Raw genomic sequence first — 16879 nt, forward strand, 5'->3', positions numbered from 1 at the left:
ACTTATTAGTAAAAAATTTACAAGCATTTTAGCTATTTAATACTTGACTGTATTGTCACATTCGTTCGTTTGACAGCAACTGTATGACATTAAAGAAAAACCGTTTCTATTATAAGCTAAAATCCATTTTATAAATACGGCCACGATTGTTTATTAAACACAATTTATTTTACTAAGCTAGCATTTTCTTTCCGTGTTTTCCTTTCTTTTCAACCCGAATGGTCACCCTACAGAACAAGGACAGAGGGCTCTCGCGAATCTATCTCCCTCGGACCGCGTTTTGATTGACTGTGCACATTCCAGTTTGGGTAGAAGTTCCTTGGGGAAAAATAATTCACAACCTGTACAGGCAGTACACGGATTTACAGGAGCCACAAGTAAAATAGTAATACAGTTGATGAATGACTATTTTCATAAGGGACACTGTCTAGTCATGGACAATTTTTATAATAGTGTAGCTCTAACTCGATTTCTAAAGGAGCAGCAAGGTACTGATGTACTTGGTTCACTAAATCGGCGGCGAACAGATACTCCCCCAGATATAAAAGCCCTAGTTGACCGACGTATGCAGAGAGGTGAAATAGTCGCACGGCATTGCAAGAATATTACTGTGTTATCATGGAAAGATGTCAAACTAGTCACCATGATCTCCACGTATCATAATTCTGATACGGCGTCAGGACAGCGAGCAGGACAAGAGTGCATTAAGCCGCTCGTAATTCACAGATACAATAAGTACATGGGTGGGGTCGACCTTAAAGACCAAAAACTATCCATGTACTTATTGGAGCGAAAAAGAGGGCTAAAATGGTATGTCAAGGTATTCAGGAGGCTGTTAAATATTAGCGTTTTGAATACCTTTATAATTTATTGCGCAAACTCTGATAGTAATAGCAGTCGTTCGCGCAAACTGACACACCGGGAATATCGCTATGCTTTAGCTAAAAGTTTATCGGAGCAACATTTAACCAGACAGCGCATAAGATCTGGAGCTTTATCCCATCCGAGAGAGACAAGGTTAGATGGAACTGAACACTTCCCAGAGCATGAAGAAAGTGATAATCGTGTTCAGAAAGGACGGGTGCGTTATAAAAGGGGGCGATGTGCGCGGTGCCTAGCTCTGACGAATAAAAAACGGACTGAAAGCAATGTAAAGTGCTCAAAATGCCGCGTATATTTGTGTATAGGTACATGCTGGCGTGATTATCACACGAAGGAAGTACTGTCTACGTGATTGATTTAACATAATTAACATAATATTTAAAACGTATTTAACATAATATTTTCTATTGTAAGTTTCGAATAAGCATTATTCTATAAGGGAAAAATAATGATTGAGTTTCAAACCCATCTAAGAATTTCATGTCTTTGTAAATAAATTTCTGGACTAATTTTCAATTTTGATTTTGGACTGCCTACAGAACACATTTAGATCTCAATTCTTTTTTCGGCAAAGTCGACGGTTGAACTTGGCTCCCATTTTTACATTTATGTTTTTGGTGGGATCTTTATATACAACTTGTTGATGAAATAACGCAAAACCTCTCAGGTAACTCAGCCCAAGAAACTGAACAACTTTTGTTCTACAATTTTCCCAAAATCCCAAAAAAAATTTCGGATTTTCATACAAATTGACTCGATCAGGTGATCAGTTTGTATGAAAATCCGAAATACTTTTTTATTGGGATTTCGGGAAAGTTGTAGATCAAAAGTTGTTCAATTTCATGGGCTGAGTTACCACCTAAGAGGTTTTGCGTTATTTCAATAACACGTTGTATTTATTTATTTGGTTGAAAAAATAAAATAAAATAAAAAGTAAAAAAAAATAAATGAAAGTAAATAAATGTTATTCTCCTGTCAAGACTTTAATTTTAATTTGTATTTAATAATAAATCAACATTTTTAATGTAAAAGGGTTTTTATTTATCTTTAATGGTGGGTACAGACTGGTGAAACGTAACATGCAATGTGTCATGCAATGAAAGAATTCACCGTACACATTGCTGCAATGTATCATGAAAGGTAACACACTTTGTAACAATTTCTCATAGTTTGGACGTCTTGTGCGCGCGAAATGTGCATTTCACGCGCACGCTACGAGCATTACAAGCCGCGCGCGGAGCGATCCGTGATTTGTCGGTTTTTCGAACGAACACAAAGGGGCGCGCAGTGTGCGCGGAGCAGCCAACGTGGACGGTCGTTTTGAAATCAACACGTGCACGCAACGAACATGGAGGACGACACTGCGTGGAGTGAGGAAAAAGCATTTTGCTTGATAGATGCGTACAGAGTTCGTGAAATTTTGTGGAACCCACAAAATGAAAACTATTTTAAGAAAAATCTTAAGCAAGATGCGTGGTCGGAAATCGCAAAGTTGATGTCAATGACTGTAGAAAAATGCAACAACAAAATTGTTAGTCTTCTCTCTTCATACCGCCGCGAAAAGCTGAAGGAAAAAAAATCAAAGGGGACAGGAAAAGGTAAGAATAATGATTAATGTTTGTATTATTATTGTTTTTTTTTTCTTCATTTATAAAGATTAACAAACAGTAGGTAATCACATTAATTAGTGTAAAATTTTGGTATTTAAATCTATAACATTGTGAAACCAGCAACATTAACCACATAGTATCTACATAAAGTATAATGGTAGATAAAGACATACAGGATGTCCCGTAAATACTACGACATACTGCCACAGCTGATTTTTTTTCGCGATTTCGAAGTTGGTCCCATAGTAAAAGTTGTTCGTATTGATGAGTACTTTAACCTCTGGCAGTATGTCGTACTATTTACGGGACAGCCTGTATTGTAATGTAAGTGGTAATGTAAGTGTATAAAAAATACCACGAGAATGTGTAATTGTTTACTTCTGACGTAAAACGAGGGGTGTTATAAGTCTGACCCCTAAAACTGTGGGCCTGTCTGTCTGTAGCATCGTAGCGCTTAAACGGATGGACCAATTTCGATGCAAAAACGAGAAAAAGGAATTCAAACCTCATGTTTCAGCTACATTATTTATTTATCCTAAACAATTAACTTTGTATTACTCGGTTGCAGGTGCCTCGGAAACATACATAAGTCGATGGTTTGCCTATGATGCTTTGAAGTTCTTAGACGACAGGAACACACCGAGAAAGAGAAAAAATACGGTATGGATTATTCTATGAACATCTGTCTTGCCAAGAAACCTTTCCTTCTTTCGTAAAATAATCAGCCAATTCATCTCTAATAGCATTTAGATGTGCAGGTGATCGTCTGGGAATATTTCTTATGGGCAGTAATGATGTCATGTCGTCATTATTTCGCCTCCACGAACCTTCATTTAAAATTCCTTCTACCTCCTGATCAACTAATCCTGGAGTTATGAACACGTTTCTAGAATGACGTTTCAAATAATTATGTAGAAGAACGATTGCCATAACTACCAATTCAGCATTATCAGGCTGTAAAAGCATTGGTTTTCTTAAAACTCTGAACACAGACGATATAATTTCAAATACGTTCTCAACAATCCGTCTAGCTCTACTTAATCGGTAATTAAATATTCTCTTCGATGAACCCTTTGGAGGTGTCCCACCATATGGTTTCATCAAGTTTTCACTTAAAGCAAAGGCACTATCGCCTACAAAAAAATATGGGATGGAAATATTTCTATCGGGGAGTGGACGCGGCGATGGCAGGTTTATTGTGTGATTCTCTATCATATCATATAATGTGGTATCTTTGAAAACTCCGCCATCTGAAATTCTCCCTTGGCATCCCACGTCTACGAATAGAAAATTATAATCTGCATCAACTAGAGCAAACAAAACGATGCTAAAATTTTGTTTATAATTATAGAACTCGGTTCCGCTTTTGATAGGTGCTTCAAGTATAACGTGCTTTCCGTCTAATGCCCCTGAACAGTGTGGAAAGTTCCACCGGTCTTCAAACTCCTTGCTTATCTTCAACCAGGCTTCGGCTGTCGTTGGTATCTAAAAAGAAAACAATTAATTATTTTTTGCATTTTTAGGAGTCACTTCATCGCTCGGACTTGGAAAACACTGCCGACCAAAATGTGTTCACCCCTCCAGTACTACCAAATGAATGTAGTCCAAAGAGCGCTAAACAAACCAGGAGGGATGACAATGTGCTCTCAGATGTGATGGGAATACTGAAAACAACAGCCAACAAATTGGACAATTCGATAGGTATTTCTGATACAACGAAAAGTTTCGCTTCCTTTATAGGGGCTAAAATGACTAGTTATTCTCCACAAACTAGGACTTCGGTCGAACATGCAATTTTTGAAATAATTATGAAAGCTGACAGGGGATATTACGAATCGTGGCGTCATCAAAATAACCATGCATATGGTTCACACCAAGATGACTATTTATCCAGGGCAAGACAGAACTGTGTGGATCTGACCGGATATTCTAATCGTCCCTCAACATCGGCCGGACCACCATCGGGCACAAACGAAGCGGGACCCTATGGCTATACTACGGCAAGAAATGAAGATACTACTGACTATCCAACCAACCAGCCGCCCTTGTCGGTCTCTTCACAAGAGTCTTACACGTCTTCTATGGATGACTTTAATGATTTAATGTGATAAATAAAGACACTTCTAAACATAAATAAAGATTTTCATAATACGTACCTTAATGTATTCTTTTAATTCCTCCATTATTGCGGCGCACACTTCAGGTACAATAGCACTTATGGATTGTTTCGATACTCTAAACGTATACTGCAGACTTGTGTAAGAGTCCCCGGAACCTAAAAATCGAAGTGTTATTGCTAGCCTATCTTGGATTGAAATTGGAGCTCTTAAATTTGTATGGTTTCGACTAATTCTTGGTCCAATCATCTCGAGTAAATTTTCAAAGTCTGTTGGCGTCATCCTAGTAAAGTTTTTGTATTGTCCACTTATGTGCTGAAAATTCATATCAGTAAGCAGTTCTCTACCTTCTCTCCGTTTATACAATTCTGTCCGCCACCAACGTCGGGGTCTTCGGCGTGTTTTCATGAGTTGATGTATTATTAATAATGAAGTACTGATAATCGTCATAGCAAGAACGTGGTCTTCGGACTCCATGCTTCGTGTGATCTATGGTTTTGTAAGTGACGCGCACGAAAAAAACGTGTATCGAAGGGCCGTGTTCGCGGCAGAATGGCGGAAACAGACGAACGCGGGAGGTTCGTAGTGAATGCGCGTTAAGAGCGCGCTATGCGTCCACGCTTGCAGCGAACATGCAATGAAAGGCAGAATTATACATTTCATGTTACGTTTCACCAGTCTGTACCCACCTTAACCTGTTTTCTGTTAAAATTATGCTACAAAAATAATATTGTCGGCACAAAATGGAGCATCCTGTAGGTGTTGCGCCGGAACGTATATCTACGCACATTATTAAAGATTTTCAAATTTGATTTTAGATCACTTTTAGCTTAGAAATCGTATATTTTCAAAGTTCTTAACAATATTTATATTGTTAAAAGGAAATAAAACTGAAAAAAAAATGTTGTAAATAGTTTTTATTCAACAATTTTCTTGAGCGTAAATGATGTGCTTGTATAAAAGAAATAACTTATTATTCAGTGACGTAAAATACAGTAAATAATGCCCAAGGATCTATCTAAACCTAGAAATATAAAAAAGATTGTATAGACTAGGTATCAAGATTGAAAATGAGAAACAAAATAATTACGCAATTGCGGCATTTCACGCAGCAGTTGGCACATTTTGTGTGCGGCGCGGCCCGGCATTTCAGAGGTTAAAAAAGTCTTAAAAGTTAGAAGTTATTGCGTTAAATTAAAAAAAAAATAACACTAGATTATACTTACGTAAATAATGTTATTTTAAAACAAAAAATAGACCTTTAAAACCTAATGTAGGGTAGACTGGGTACGGTTGAAACAAAGGACGGTTGCAACAGAGCAAATATCTCGTAAACGGTTACGCGGGGAGTGAGGGAGGCGAGGGGAAAACGAAGCGGACGACAGTTCTGGACACGAATTTAGTGTCGCGCCGCTCCCCGCGCGTTGTTGTTGTGTGCAGGACGCCATATTGTTTTTTACTACCCAAAAGTAAGTATTTTTCTTCTGACATTAACGCTTATATTATCTGTTCTTTTTAAGTGATTGTATTGAGTGTGTGTTTGTGATTATTATGAAGCTTGTAAAATAAGGGATAGTGATTATTTTTAATGTGTTATTATTACTGTCGTAACTATAAAGTATATTCTACCAAAAGTGCTATTGGGGACGGTTGAAACAAAATGTTTATTTTTTGTAGATGCCGAGAGTTCGAGTGAGGAAGACTTCCAGAGGGGAAATTAACTTGTCGAGCTATAGTAATGCATATGAGGAGGTAAAAGCTGGGGATTCACTACGGAAAGCGGCGGACAAGCATGGTATAAACCACTGTTCCCTATTAAGATACATTCGAAAGCGAGATGTGTCCGGGAAAGACGATGAAGGTATGGGGTATAAAGCACACAATCGTGTTTTCAATGAAGATCAGGAGCGAGAATTATCAAAATATTTGATTCGATGTGCTGATATATATTTCGGACTATCCAAGAAAGAGGCTTACGAACTTACCATTAAGTATAATTTATCACGTCCTCGAACTTGGGATGACAACGGAATGGCTGGTGAAGAATGGTTTCGGATGTTTATGAGAAGAAACCCTGAACTGTCCGTACACGCCGCACAAGCTACAAGCTTAGCAAGGGCGACAAGCTTCAATAAAAGTAACGTAGATGTCTTCTATGATAATCTGTCCATTGTCATGGACCGTTATAAATTTGAGCCCCAAGATATATATAACGTAGATGAAACCGGCATAACCACCGTGCAAAAGCCTGACAGAGTTATAGCTAGACGTGGTGCTGGTCAAGTTGATTCAGTAACCTCAGGTGAAAGAGGTACTTTAGTGACAGTAACCTTTGCAGTAAACGCCATTGGAAATGTTTTCCCACCATTTTTTGTGTTTCCGCGAGCACGATTCCAAGACCATTTTGTTAGGGATGGGCCAATAGGGTCTAGTGGAGCTGCAAATCCCTCAGGTTGGATGCAAGATGAATCATTCCTGAATTTTCTAAAACACTTTCAAAAGCATTCCAAGGTTTCTCTGTCACACAAAGTTTTACTCGTACTAGATAACCATTCCTCACACGTACACATAAACACACTGGACTATTGCAAGAACAATGGAATTGTGTTATTGTCTTTTCCTCCTCATTGCTCTCACAAGCTCCAGCCGCTCGATTGATCCGCATATGGTCCTTTAAAGAAGGCTGTAAATACCACGTGTGATGCGTGGATGAGAAACAATCCAGGAAAACCCATGTCAATATACGATATACCGGGGATTGTAGCGTCTGCTATGCCCCTCGCTATGACATCTTCCAACATTCAAGCCGGCTTTCGCAAAAGAGGAATTTACCCATATAACCGGAATCTGTTTACTGAGATCGATTTTGCTCCTGCATTTGTAACAGATAGACCTAATCCGGACAATACAACTGAAAGAACAGATAGACCTAATCTAGAAAATACTATTGAGTCTGCAGTTGTTCCTATATTTAATGATAATCCAAACGTAGATGAAACACCACCACTATCGCCTTCTCTTTTAACTGAAGAATTACAGTGCTCTCTCCCGACAACAGTTGAACAACAAGCTCGCCTTGACTCACCAGTTCCAATAATCCAGCAAGTAAACGTTCACGAACCAGAAGAAACTATAAATACACCAAAGTTTTTGTTTAGTTTATTCAAACTGTTAATTTTATTCTTAATTTTTATTTGATTTTAGAAATTCTTTAAATTTTTACTATTTGTCAAAGGCTGATGAAACCTTGAAGACTGATTAATGTCGTTATGTAGTGCCATAATGATAAATAAGACATTTTTCCTTAGTATTTGTATGTGTTTCAATTGACCCCAATCGCTGTTTCAACCGCCCCTGGCATGGGGACGGTTGCAACAAATTTTCTTTTTTTTTTAATTTCATATGTTTCTAAAAATAATAACCCGGGAACTATAATGATACAGCCGTATCGTAGGCAAAACTTCATATTTGAATTTCATGTATCATTATCGTCATTCGGTTCATAAACAACAAAATTATAAACGATAAAAGCTAAATTGTTTAGCTATATAATATAGTAATCATACAGCTGAATTTTATGAAAAGTATGTTCAAGTTGTTCTTACATTTTTGCTTTTCGGTTGTTATACCTAAATTGGTTTTGTTTGAGTTGCTCATTATATCTAGGAACGAATCTTATTTATAAATGAACAGCAACAACGTAGTTAATACACTGATTTAATACTTTTACTAATACAACATCATTTCTTTCGTCCACAGTCACGAACGCGATGTTGACTTCGAAAAATAAAAGAAAGAAAACCTTCAAGAAAAGAGCGTATACCCTCTTAAAAGGCCGGCAACGCACCTGCAGCTCTTCTGATGTTGCGAGTGTCCATGGGCGACGGTAGTTGCTTACCATCAGGTGACCCGTTTGCTCGTTTGCCCCCTTATTTAATTAAAAAAAAAAAGATTCTTAGAAAAATTTGACGACCTCTGTGGCTCAGTAGTGAGTGCGTTGGTAGCTCAAGCCGGGGGTCGCGGGTTTGAATCCCGCCGACGGAACAAAAAGTTTTCAATGTTCTCGGGTCTGGATGTGTATTAAATATGTGTATAATATAATAAAAATCTTAAATATATGTATAGTATAAAAGTATTAAATATATTTCCGTTGTCCGGTACCTGTAATACAAGTCCTTTAGGTACTTAGCACGGGGCCAGACTGACGTGGTGTGAAGCGTCCATAGATATTATTATTATTATTCTACTGATGGCTCTTCAATGTGATTCACAAATTAACCGAAACTGTCACCAACAGGGAAAGGCGTTATTAAAAGAAAATACCATGAATGAGAGTAATACGATTACGTCAATTACTTGTGAAACTAATAAGCAGAATACTTTGTCTCCTGTTGAAGAATTTTTGTCCGACATTCAGCCTTTTGATGAGTTGTTGCCTGTGATAAATAATGATAATAACAATGTTAATTTGACTGAAGTACACTTTAATGAAGAACCTTTTGGATTACCAGAATTGATTGGCGATAGTTTTGATACATTAGAAGAGATATCAACTCACAATTTAACAGAATTAGTGCCTGTTCCAGAAGGAAATAAACAAACCGCAATAGAGAATCCTTTTGTTGAATCACCAACATTTGAACAAACGAACCTCGTTTGTTCAAATGTTGGTGATCAAGCTGAAAAGAAGAAAGCAAGAGACGAAAAAAGTAAAGATAAAATCAGGGCTTTGGAGGGTGAATGCCATGTCTTAACCATGGATGTCCAAGCTGTTAAATTGTCTCCGATGACGAAAGCCAATGTGCTCTTTACTATCGGACTAAGCTATGTTACCACAATTTTGCAATCTACAATCTTGCCACAAGTGATGCAACATGTAACTGGTTCGATGAAACTGTTAGTGACGGCTCAGCATCAACTTTTGCTAGTTTTTTGGTTCATTACCTCGAATCTAATTTTCTGGGAAAGGGTGATAATCGCCCTATTATAATATACTCTGATGGTTGTACAGCCCAGAACCGAAATGTAATAATGTCCAATGCACTATTAAGTCTTGCCGAAAAATATGATGTTGAAATAATTCAAAAGTACCTTACCAAAGGACACACTCAAATTAATGGAGTGCGACTCCGTCCATAAAAAAAAAAAAAATTATCAGAGAAAAAGGTCCATATTAAGGAATGTTTAGTTACAATCTAATTATATTAACAATCTAATTATGATAACAATTATAATGCAGCTCATCTTGCTACCCTGACATGTAGCTCAGTGAGTCTGCGAAGGAGCGCAGAGTCAATTCTCTCCGCTATCATCTTCAGGACACTATTCCGGCTTTCTCGAACTCTATGCACCACTGACGCTACCTTTTTGCGCATAATTGCATAGAAGTCGTCGACTCCTGCATCGGCAAACATCCCGGATGCACTGCAGTAACTAGGGAGCCGCAACAGAGACCTGAATATGTTATTGTAAAGGACCCGCAAGGCGCCATAGGTCCGTTGAGTAAAGCTGGCCCACAGACCACAGGTGTAAAACGTTATGTCTGTCTGTCTCCAGATAGTTTAAAATTTCACAGATTATGTTTATCTATTACCGCTACAAACAAAAACTACTAAAAACAAAATAAAAATAATATTTAAGGTCCGCTCCCATAAAAAAAAACGTGATTTTTTGGCCATTTTTGCTCTATATCAATAATGGCAACATGTAGGTACTTACTTGATTTTTTTAAAAAATCCTTAGTTATATGTGTACTTTAATATTTAATAATAATTTTACAATAAAATAAAAAATTAAGGGGGGCTGCCATACGAAAAAATACAATTTATGGGCTTATTTTGCTCTATAATGGTACGGGACCCTTCGTGCGGGAGTCCGACTCGGACTTGGCCAATTATGTGATCCTGTGGTATTAAAATATTATGATAGAGACCTCATTTAACCACAACATAAACTTTTATAACAAATACAAATAGAATAAATATTTTTAATTTCGATGAATTTTAGAAAAAAAATCGCAAATAGTGCCGTAATACAAACTATTCCAAAATGTGAGTAATAATTAGTACTATAATAGTGTGTGAGGATAAAACGGCCAACCATGCGATTCTAGAGATATGCTCATCTTTTATGTCGGCTCCATACAAAAATTTATTTAAAAAATTATAACTCTTATATTATTACAAGTAACTGAGTCTTTTAACATTTTATTATGTAACTAGCTGTTGCCCGCGACTTCGTCCGCTTGGACTTCAGTTTATAAAGCGCGATGTCAACAAAATTGGTATCAAAAGCTTTTATAAAAAAACCCTGGTACCCCTTAAATCAATACAGCTGTGCAGTGTGCACACAATAAGTATTTCATATTTTTATATTAAACTTTATATTTTATGCCAAATTTTAAAGCTTATTTAGCCCCCCAATTACACAACTTTACCCATAAACTATTTATCATTGATAGGTTTAAGGTTACGTCACTGCACAGATAAAGTACTGAGATATTTAATACCGTAGAATAGATATAACAATCGAAAAAAATAGAAACTTAAATGTAAGATGATACAACCTCTTATAGAAAGACTTTTGAGCAAGCGTCAGCGCGATGTAGAAGACGTACTGCGCCATCTATTATGAATTTTTGGAACTAACTTAATTCGAACAAATAACAATGCTCAAAAAAAACCCAAAGCTCGGCGGAAATGAAATGTATCACAAATTATAACGATTAATGAGTTATTAAATACTGCATAGTTTGAATCCTCGAAATATTTTTCTAAAAGTGTGAAATTGCTATTCGAAACTGGTAGGGGTGACATTAGTGGTTTCTAGTAAAATGGTATTAAATCATTGAAAAGGGTGTTTAAGCATACTAATTATCCAGTTAGAAAAGTTAATATTAATTCAAATAACTTCGTCCCGTACAATAGTCTCATACGGGCGGCGGCGGCTACCTGATAAAGTACGAGAATACATGACGGTAAGCCTGTTTTTAGAGGTCTTTGCGGTAAGTACCTATAAGAGTGAGTGAAATAGCAAGTCATCTGCTATTTCACTCACTCTTATAGGTTCGGGTATTCTCGTACTTTATCAGGTAGTCGCCGCCGCCCGTATGCAAGTCATCTGCTATTTCACTCACTCTTATAGGTTCATGTATTCTCGTACTTCAGGTAGCCGCCGCCGCCCGTATGAGACCATTTTACGTCTCGCTCACGTTTATTATGTGAGTGATACAGGATACTTATGATGCGCAGTCTTCCGTTGTACTTCGTTAGATCTGTGCGTTTTTTGTATCGTCAAACCGGCTTTGGTTTATACTTCATTCTGTTAACTACGACTTTGGCACGATTTTTGACTACGACAAGCATTGCGATTGGTTATTGTTTAAAGATGGCTAGATGTGTTACGTGTGATCGATCATTATACCGTGGTGTTCGGAGACACGTTCTTACGCATCATTTTTTTGATTCCCGGAGAGATTTCGTTGAGCGCATTTTCCAGAACTTGCAACCGCTACAGGAGGTAAGTCAATCTTATGTATAGTATGATAGATATAAGCAAAACTGTATATATGATAGATAGATATACGCTATTACTTAAATACAGACATTAAACAAGTAACAAAATACAGCAACATTATTACATTACGTTAGTGTGGGCTAAGGCAGCCTTTCGACGGCTTTCTTCTAGATAACCAGTATTATAATACTTATGTAAATGTGCATGTAGCTGAGGCACTGTCTTCACATTCTATAACCTAAGATTTCGTGACCGTATTAACCGGAGACCGGAGTTTATTGTTAGTGAAAGTAGTTAAGTAACGAAATGTTTGTTTGTTTCAGCTTGCATTTGATGGAACGAGGTCGATATGCCATCCTTGTTGGCATAGAATTGAGCAATCCTTACATCAGCGACCACGTACTCCACCTATACGTCAAGTGTCACCGAGTCGTGCAGCAATCCAAGTTCCGGGTTTCACTAGAGCGGCAAACACTTCCCGTCGCTGTATGATGGAGAGTTGTAATAATGTGCAACTCCGGCAAATGCCTAATTCAATTAAGGTATTTTTGCTCAGTTATTACCACCTGTACATACCCCCACTTGCGAGGATTTGCGAAAATCATCTTCGAAATACTGCATTGGAAGACATGTCTCAGAGTGTGTCTCATGCTCAAACTGATTTTAATAGTGGAAGTTTCGGAGACATTGTACGTATGTATACATTAGCACTAGAAAACAGATGCAAATTGAATTTTAACAATTTGGATGAAATAACAGCAGAAGATTTACATTTTTGGACTGGCTTGAACCATGAAGAGTTCAATAGCTTATTTGATCAATTACCGACTTTGTCCCGCAGATCTTTTTCTGCTCGAGAGGATCTAGGTATATATTTAGCTAAAATAAGAACGGGTGAACCCAGTATACGACTGGCAACGCTTTTTAATAAATCAAGACAAAGTATAGACAGAAAAATTAAATTGGCGAGACAGTGCCTTAACAATGATTTTGTTCCATTACATTTAGGGCTAGATCACATTAGCAGATCAGAAATAGTCGAAAGAAACCGAATTCTTCCCAACTACATCTTTGGGGATGACCTTTGGACAAAAGCATTAATAATATGTGACGGAGGTTACATTTTCATACAAAAAAGCTCTAACTTCTTCTTCCAAAGAGAATGCTACAGTCTTCATAAATACACAAATCTAATCAAGCCTTTTATGTTGGTCTGCGGTGATGGACATATTTTAGATGTCGCAGGTCCATACGCAGCCACTGCCTCAGATGCTGTAATCATGCGGCACATTTTGGAAAATCCTGATGGCCCACCTGAGGAGGCACCAATTAATTATTATCTTGAACAAGGTGATACGTTCATTGTTGATAGAGGTTTCCGGGATGTTATTCCTCTGCTTGAGTCGTGCGGCTATACAGTCCATATGCCCCCAACGAAAAGGCGCGGTGAAACACAATTAACATGTGAAGAAGCCAATAAATCTAGATTGGTGACCTTGTGTAGATGGGTTGTTGAAACAATAAATGGAAGGTTCAAGCGTGACTTCAAAATGTTTAGATACCGGGTATTTAATACAGCTTTACCTACCGTAATGATGGATTACAGAATAGCTGCAGCACTAATAAACGCGTTTCAACAGCCCTACGAAGATAGCCAATATACAGAACAGTTTATAGAAACCATAAACAGGAACATGAATAGGCCCAATCTTTTGGCTGACTATGTTGTTGAGCGCAACTTAAATCGCCAACGAGCAACCTTTGTGCGCTTGGAAGTTAATGACCAGACATTCGAAGATTTCCCCAGACTGACACAAGAAGAACTAATATTGTTTGCCGTGGGAACATATCATTGCAAAATAGCACGTTCCTATTGCAGTGAGCACATAAAACGAACAGGTGTTTATGAAATTGAAGCTTACAGAGATCCAGTACTTATGACATTGAATGGTGAAGAAGGAGCATTGATAAGATGCCGAATTCAATCTAGGCACGTTAGAAGTAGAATTTACTACACATATATATTGTATAAAAATGAAAATAGTAGATACGCTATTTTAGAACACTATTGTACATGTATTCACGGAAAGAGGACATTGGGCAGCTGTGCTCATGTGATGAGTATTATATATTACTTGAGCTGGGCCAGATTTCAAAATGACTTTATTCATCCTGGACACACATTGGATTATGTAATTCTAGATTTAGAAAATGAATAATGTTTAAAATAATAAAATGATCCATGTAACTAACTTTCTGTGTTTTCTTTTCTTTTAATGTAAGAGGAATTTCACAAAGTAGAAAAATATTTAAGGATGACCATATGTTATTCATTATTAAACATCTATTTTAACGATTCAATATCCTTTTACTAAAAAGGGTAATATGACCCCTGCAGATCTTCGAATAGCAATTTGACACCTAAAAAAATATATTTCGGTGATGCCCCCTATGCAGTAATTAATTACTCATTATAACCAGTTATTTCAGATATATTTCATTCGCGCCGGGCCTGGGTTAATTTTCCATAATATGTGAGCATTGTCCTTTACGCATTTTCACCCCCTGACAACACTTTTTTCCAGTAAAAAAGTAGCCTATGTCCTTTCTCAGGCTTTAGACTATCTGTATACAAAATTTCTTTCAGCGCTGCCATTCCGGTGTAGCGCGGCCCTAAGAGGAGTACCACTTACCAGGGTTTTAAAAAGTTTTTAAATTTGACACAAATTTTGTTGACACCGCGCGCTATAAACTAAAGTCCACGCGGGCGAAGTCGCGGGCAACAGCTAGTAACTAATAAGTATGATTAGTTCTATGTTACAATGAAGTAAAAAATAAAATGCCATCTGTTGAATCGTATTAGAACTAAAATGTTCATTGCATCGATATATTTCTGGATTTTTTATAATATTATACATAAAATATATTTAAGTAAAAAATAAAACGCCATCTGTTTTCATATATTAGAATTAAAAAGTTGATTGCATTGATATATTTTCTGGATGGAATATAGGCCAACACGGTACACTTTATTTTAGAGCGATTAAAATAAAACGCCATATGTTGAATCATATTAGAACTAAAATGTTCATTGCATCGATATATTTCTGGATTTTGTATAATATTATACTTACATAAAATATATTTTAATATTATTGATGGACAGTAACGTCCACGGACGTTCAGATAGTAAATAATGATACGACAGAACGCCTGTAGACGTCATAGTTATTACTCGTGTCACGGCAGTACGTCTGAGGGCGTGTGATTTTCAATACTTTTACAAGGAAGAACATGTTGTAGTGTCACCGCAAAAGTAATGCGGCTTTCCTACTGTCATCGTACATAGTTCTACAACATGTCAAGTTACACACACATTGACAGAATTCCGGTACCCCTCTCCCCGCACAGTACGCTCGTGGGCGTCGTGTTTTCATACATTTAGTCACGTAGTGCGCGTCGGCGGGAGGATTAGTGTCACCTCATACTTTCGCGCGCAAATAACGGTTCGAGTGGTAAGTTATCAACGTATTTTTGTGTTTTTATTTATCGAAACATTCAAATTCAATTCATGTAACTTACGTATAAGGTAATTGTGCTTCTAATATTAGTAGTTGCTTGTTTTGAATGCAGTTTTTTGGTATTGAAACAAAATGAATTTATCTACAGATGGCGCCTGGAGATCCGTACGAAAGGGAACAAAAACGGTTGTTAGAATTGTTCAATGAAGTTGAAACTCCGGAATCTAGTAAAGATCCATATGCTGATGATGGGGAATACGGGTCCGACAAGGACTACTATCCTTCAGGCGACGAGTCGTTGAGTTCTGACGATGCTGCTGGACGCCGCCCACAAAAACACGCTAGTGACTCATCTGGTGAGTCTTCTTCGTCTAGTGATTCGGATGATAGTGAAAAAACATTTTGCCCTTCCGAGGACGAACGACGGAATGAGAATATTTCAGTTACCCAAAACTTTCATGTTTCGGAGGCGACGTCATCTGGCATTCCTTTATCGTCAAACGATCGGCTTATAAATCAAGATGATTGCCCCAATTCACCAGATATTTCTGATCAGCTTACTAGCCCAATCAGTCATGCTCCCAGGACATCTGCTGAGATACCTTCAGTAGTAGAAGGTTGGTCTGACACGGTGACCGATATACCTGATTTTAATTTTGATAACGCTGCTTCTGGTATTCAAGTAAACATTGATAACATAGAAAATGTTATGGACTTTTTTCATCTAGTTTTTCCACGGAATTTCGTTGAATATCTGGTAATATATACTAATAATTATGGTAAATCTTTGTGCCAAACTAACAAACCACATACAAGATATAGCCGCAAAGCTGTCTTTCGTGAAACCAATTATGAAGAAATGCTGAAATTTCTAGGACTTAGCCTTCTGAAAGGTCATATAAAATGTCCTAAACAAAGGAACCTTTTTACTTTAACCAAAGCAATGTATTATCATCCGATATTTACCTACACTATGTCAGGGCGACGGTATGAACAATTATTCTAAAGCTAAAAGAGTTTTAATGTTTTATTTGAATTTCAATACAGGCAAGATAAAAAGATGATTATATTAGTAACTTGTTAATTATAAAAGAGGCTGATTAATTTTGTGATTATTATTAAACAAATTTATATATAAAATACTGGTTTTATTACTATTATCTGTATAATCAACTTTACGGCTATAGGCGTGTAGTCCCTATGCGTAGTTTTCATGACATGCAACATGACAGTA

The 16879-nt window shown here is 37.2% G+C and overlaps 3 protein-coding genes across 3 annotated transcripts; all 3 read left to right on the plus strand.

The window, feature by feature from the left end:
- Positions 1-1942: 1942 nt before the first annotated feature.
- On the plus strand, positions 1943-4628 carry LOC121725643. The gene is made up of 3 exons (XM_042112672.1): positions 1943-2480; positions 3061-3152; positions 4016-4628. The coding sequence occupies exons 1-3, from the start codon at positions 2231-2233 to the stop codon at positions 4598-4600; spliced, it is 927 nt and encodes a 308-aa protein (XP_041968606.1). The 5' UTR covers positions 1943-2230; the 3' UTR covers positions 4601-4628.
- A 1403-nt stretch (positions 4629-6031) lies between these two features.
- Positions 6032-7739, plus strand: LOC121725597 (jerky protein homolog-like). The gene is made up of 2 exons (XM_042112616.1): positions 6032-6078; positions 6287-7739. The coding sequence occupies exon 2, from the start codon at positions 6287-6289 to the stop codon at positions 7265-7267; it is 981 nt and encodes a 326-aa protein (XP_041968550.1). The 5' UTR covers positions 6032-6078; the 3' UTR covers positions 7268-7739.
- Positions 7740-11874: 4135 nt separating this feature from the next.
- LOC121725574 lies at positions 11875-14370 on the plus strand. The gene is made up of 2 exons (XM_042112591.1): positions 11875-12127; positions 12448-14370. The coding sequence occupies exons 1-2, from the start codon at positions 11996-11998 to the stop codon at positions 14341-14343; spliced, it is 2028 nt and encodes a 675-aa protein (XP_041968525.1). The 5' UTR covers positions 11875-11995; the 3' UTR covers positions 14344-14370.
- The last annotated feature ends 2509 nt before the right edge of the window (positions 14371-16879 follow it).

The sequence above is a fragment of the Aricia agestis genome, chromosome 3, assembly GCF_905147365.1.
Source record: "Aricia agestis chromosome 3, ilAriAges1.1, whole genome shotgun sequence".
Taxonomy (NCBI): Eukaryota; Metazoa; Arthropoda; class Insecta; order Lepidoptera; family Lycaenidae; genus Aricia; species Aricia agestis.

Coding starts and splice junctions, on each gene's coding strand:
- LOC121725643 (XM_042112672.1), top strand. CDS start 2,231: ATGGAGGACGACACTGCGTGGAGTGAGGAAAAAGCATTTTGCTTGATA. Junction 2,481..3,060: donor ATCAAAGGGGACAGGAAAAG/GTAAGAATAATG, acceptor ACTCGGTTGCAG/GTGCCTCGGAAACATACATA. Junction 3,153..4,015: donor CGAGAAAGAGAAAAAATACG/GTATGGATTATT, acceptor TTGCATTTTTAG/GAGTCACTTCATCGCTCGGA.
- LOC121725597 (XM_042112616.1), top strand. CDS start 6,287: ATGCCGAGAGTTCGAGTGAGGAAGACTTCCAGAGGGGAAATTAACTTG.
- LOC121725574 (XM_042112591.1), top strand. CDS start 11,996: ATGGCTAGATGTGTTACGTGTGATCGATCATTATACCGTGGTGTTCGG. Junction 12,128..12,447: donor ACTTGCAACCGCTACAGGAG/GTAAGTCAATCT, acceptor TGTTTGTTTCAG/CTTGCATTTGATGGAACGAG.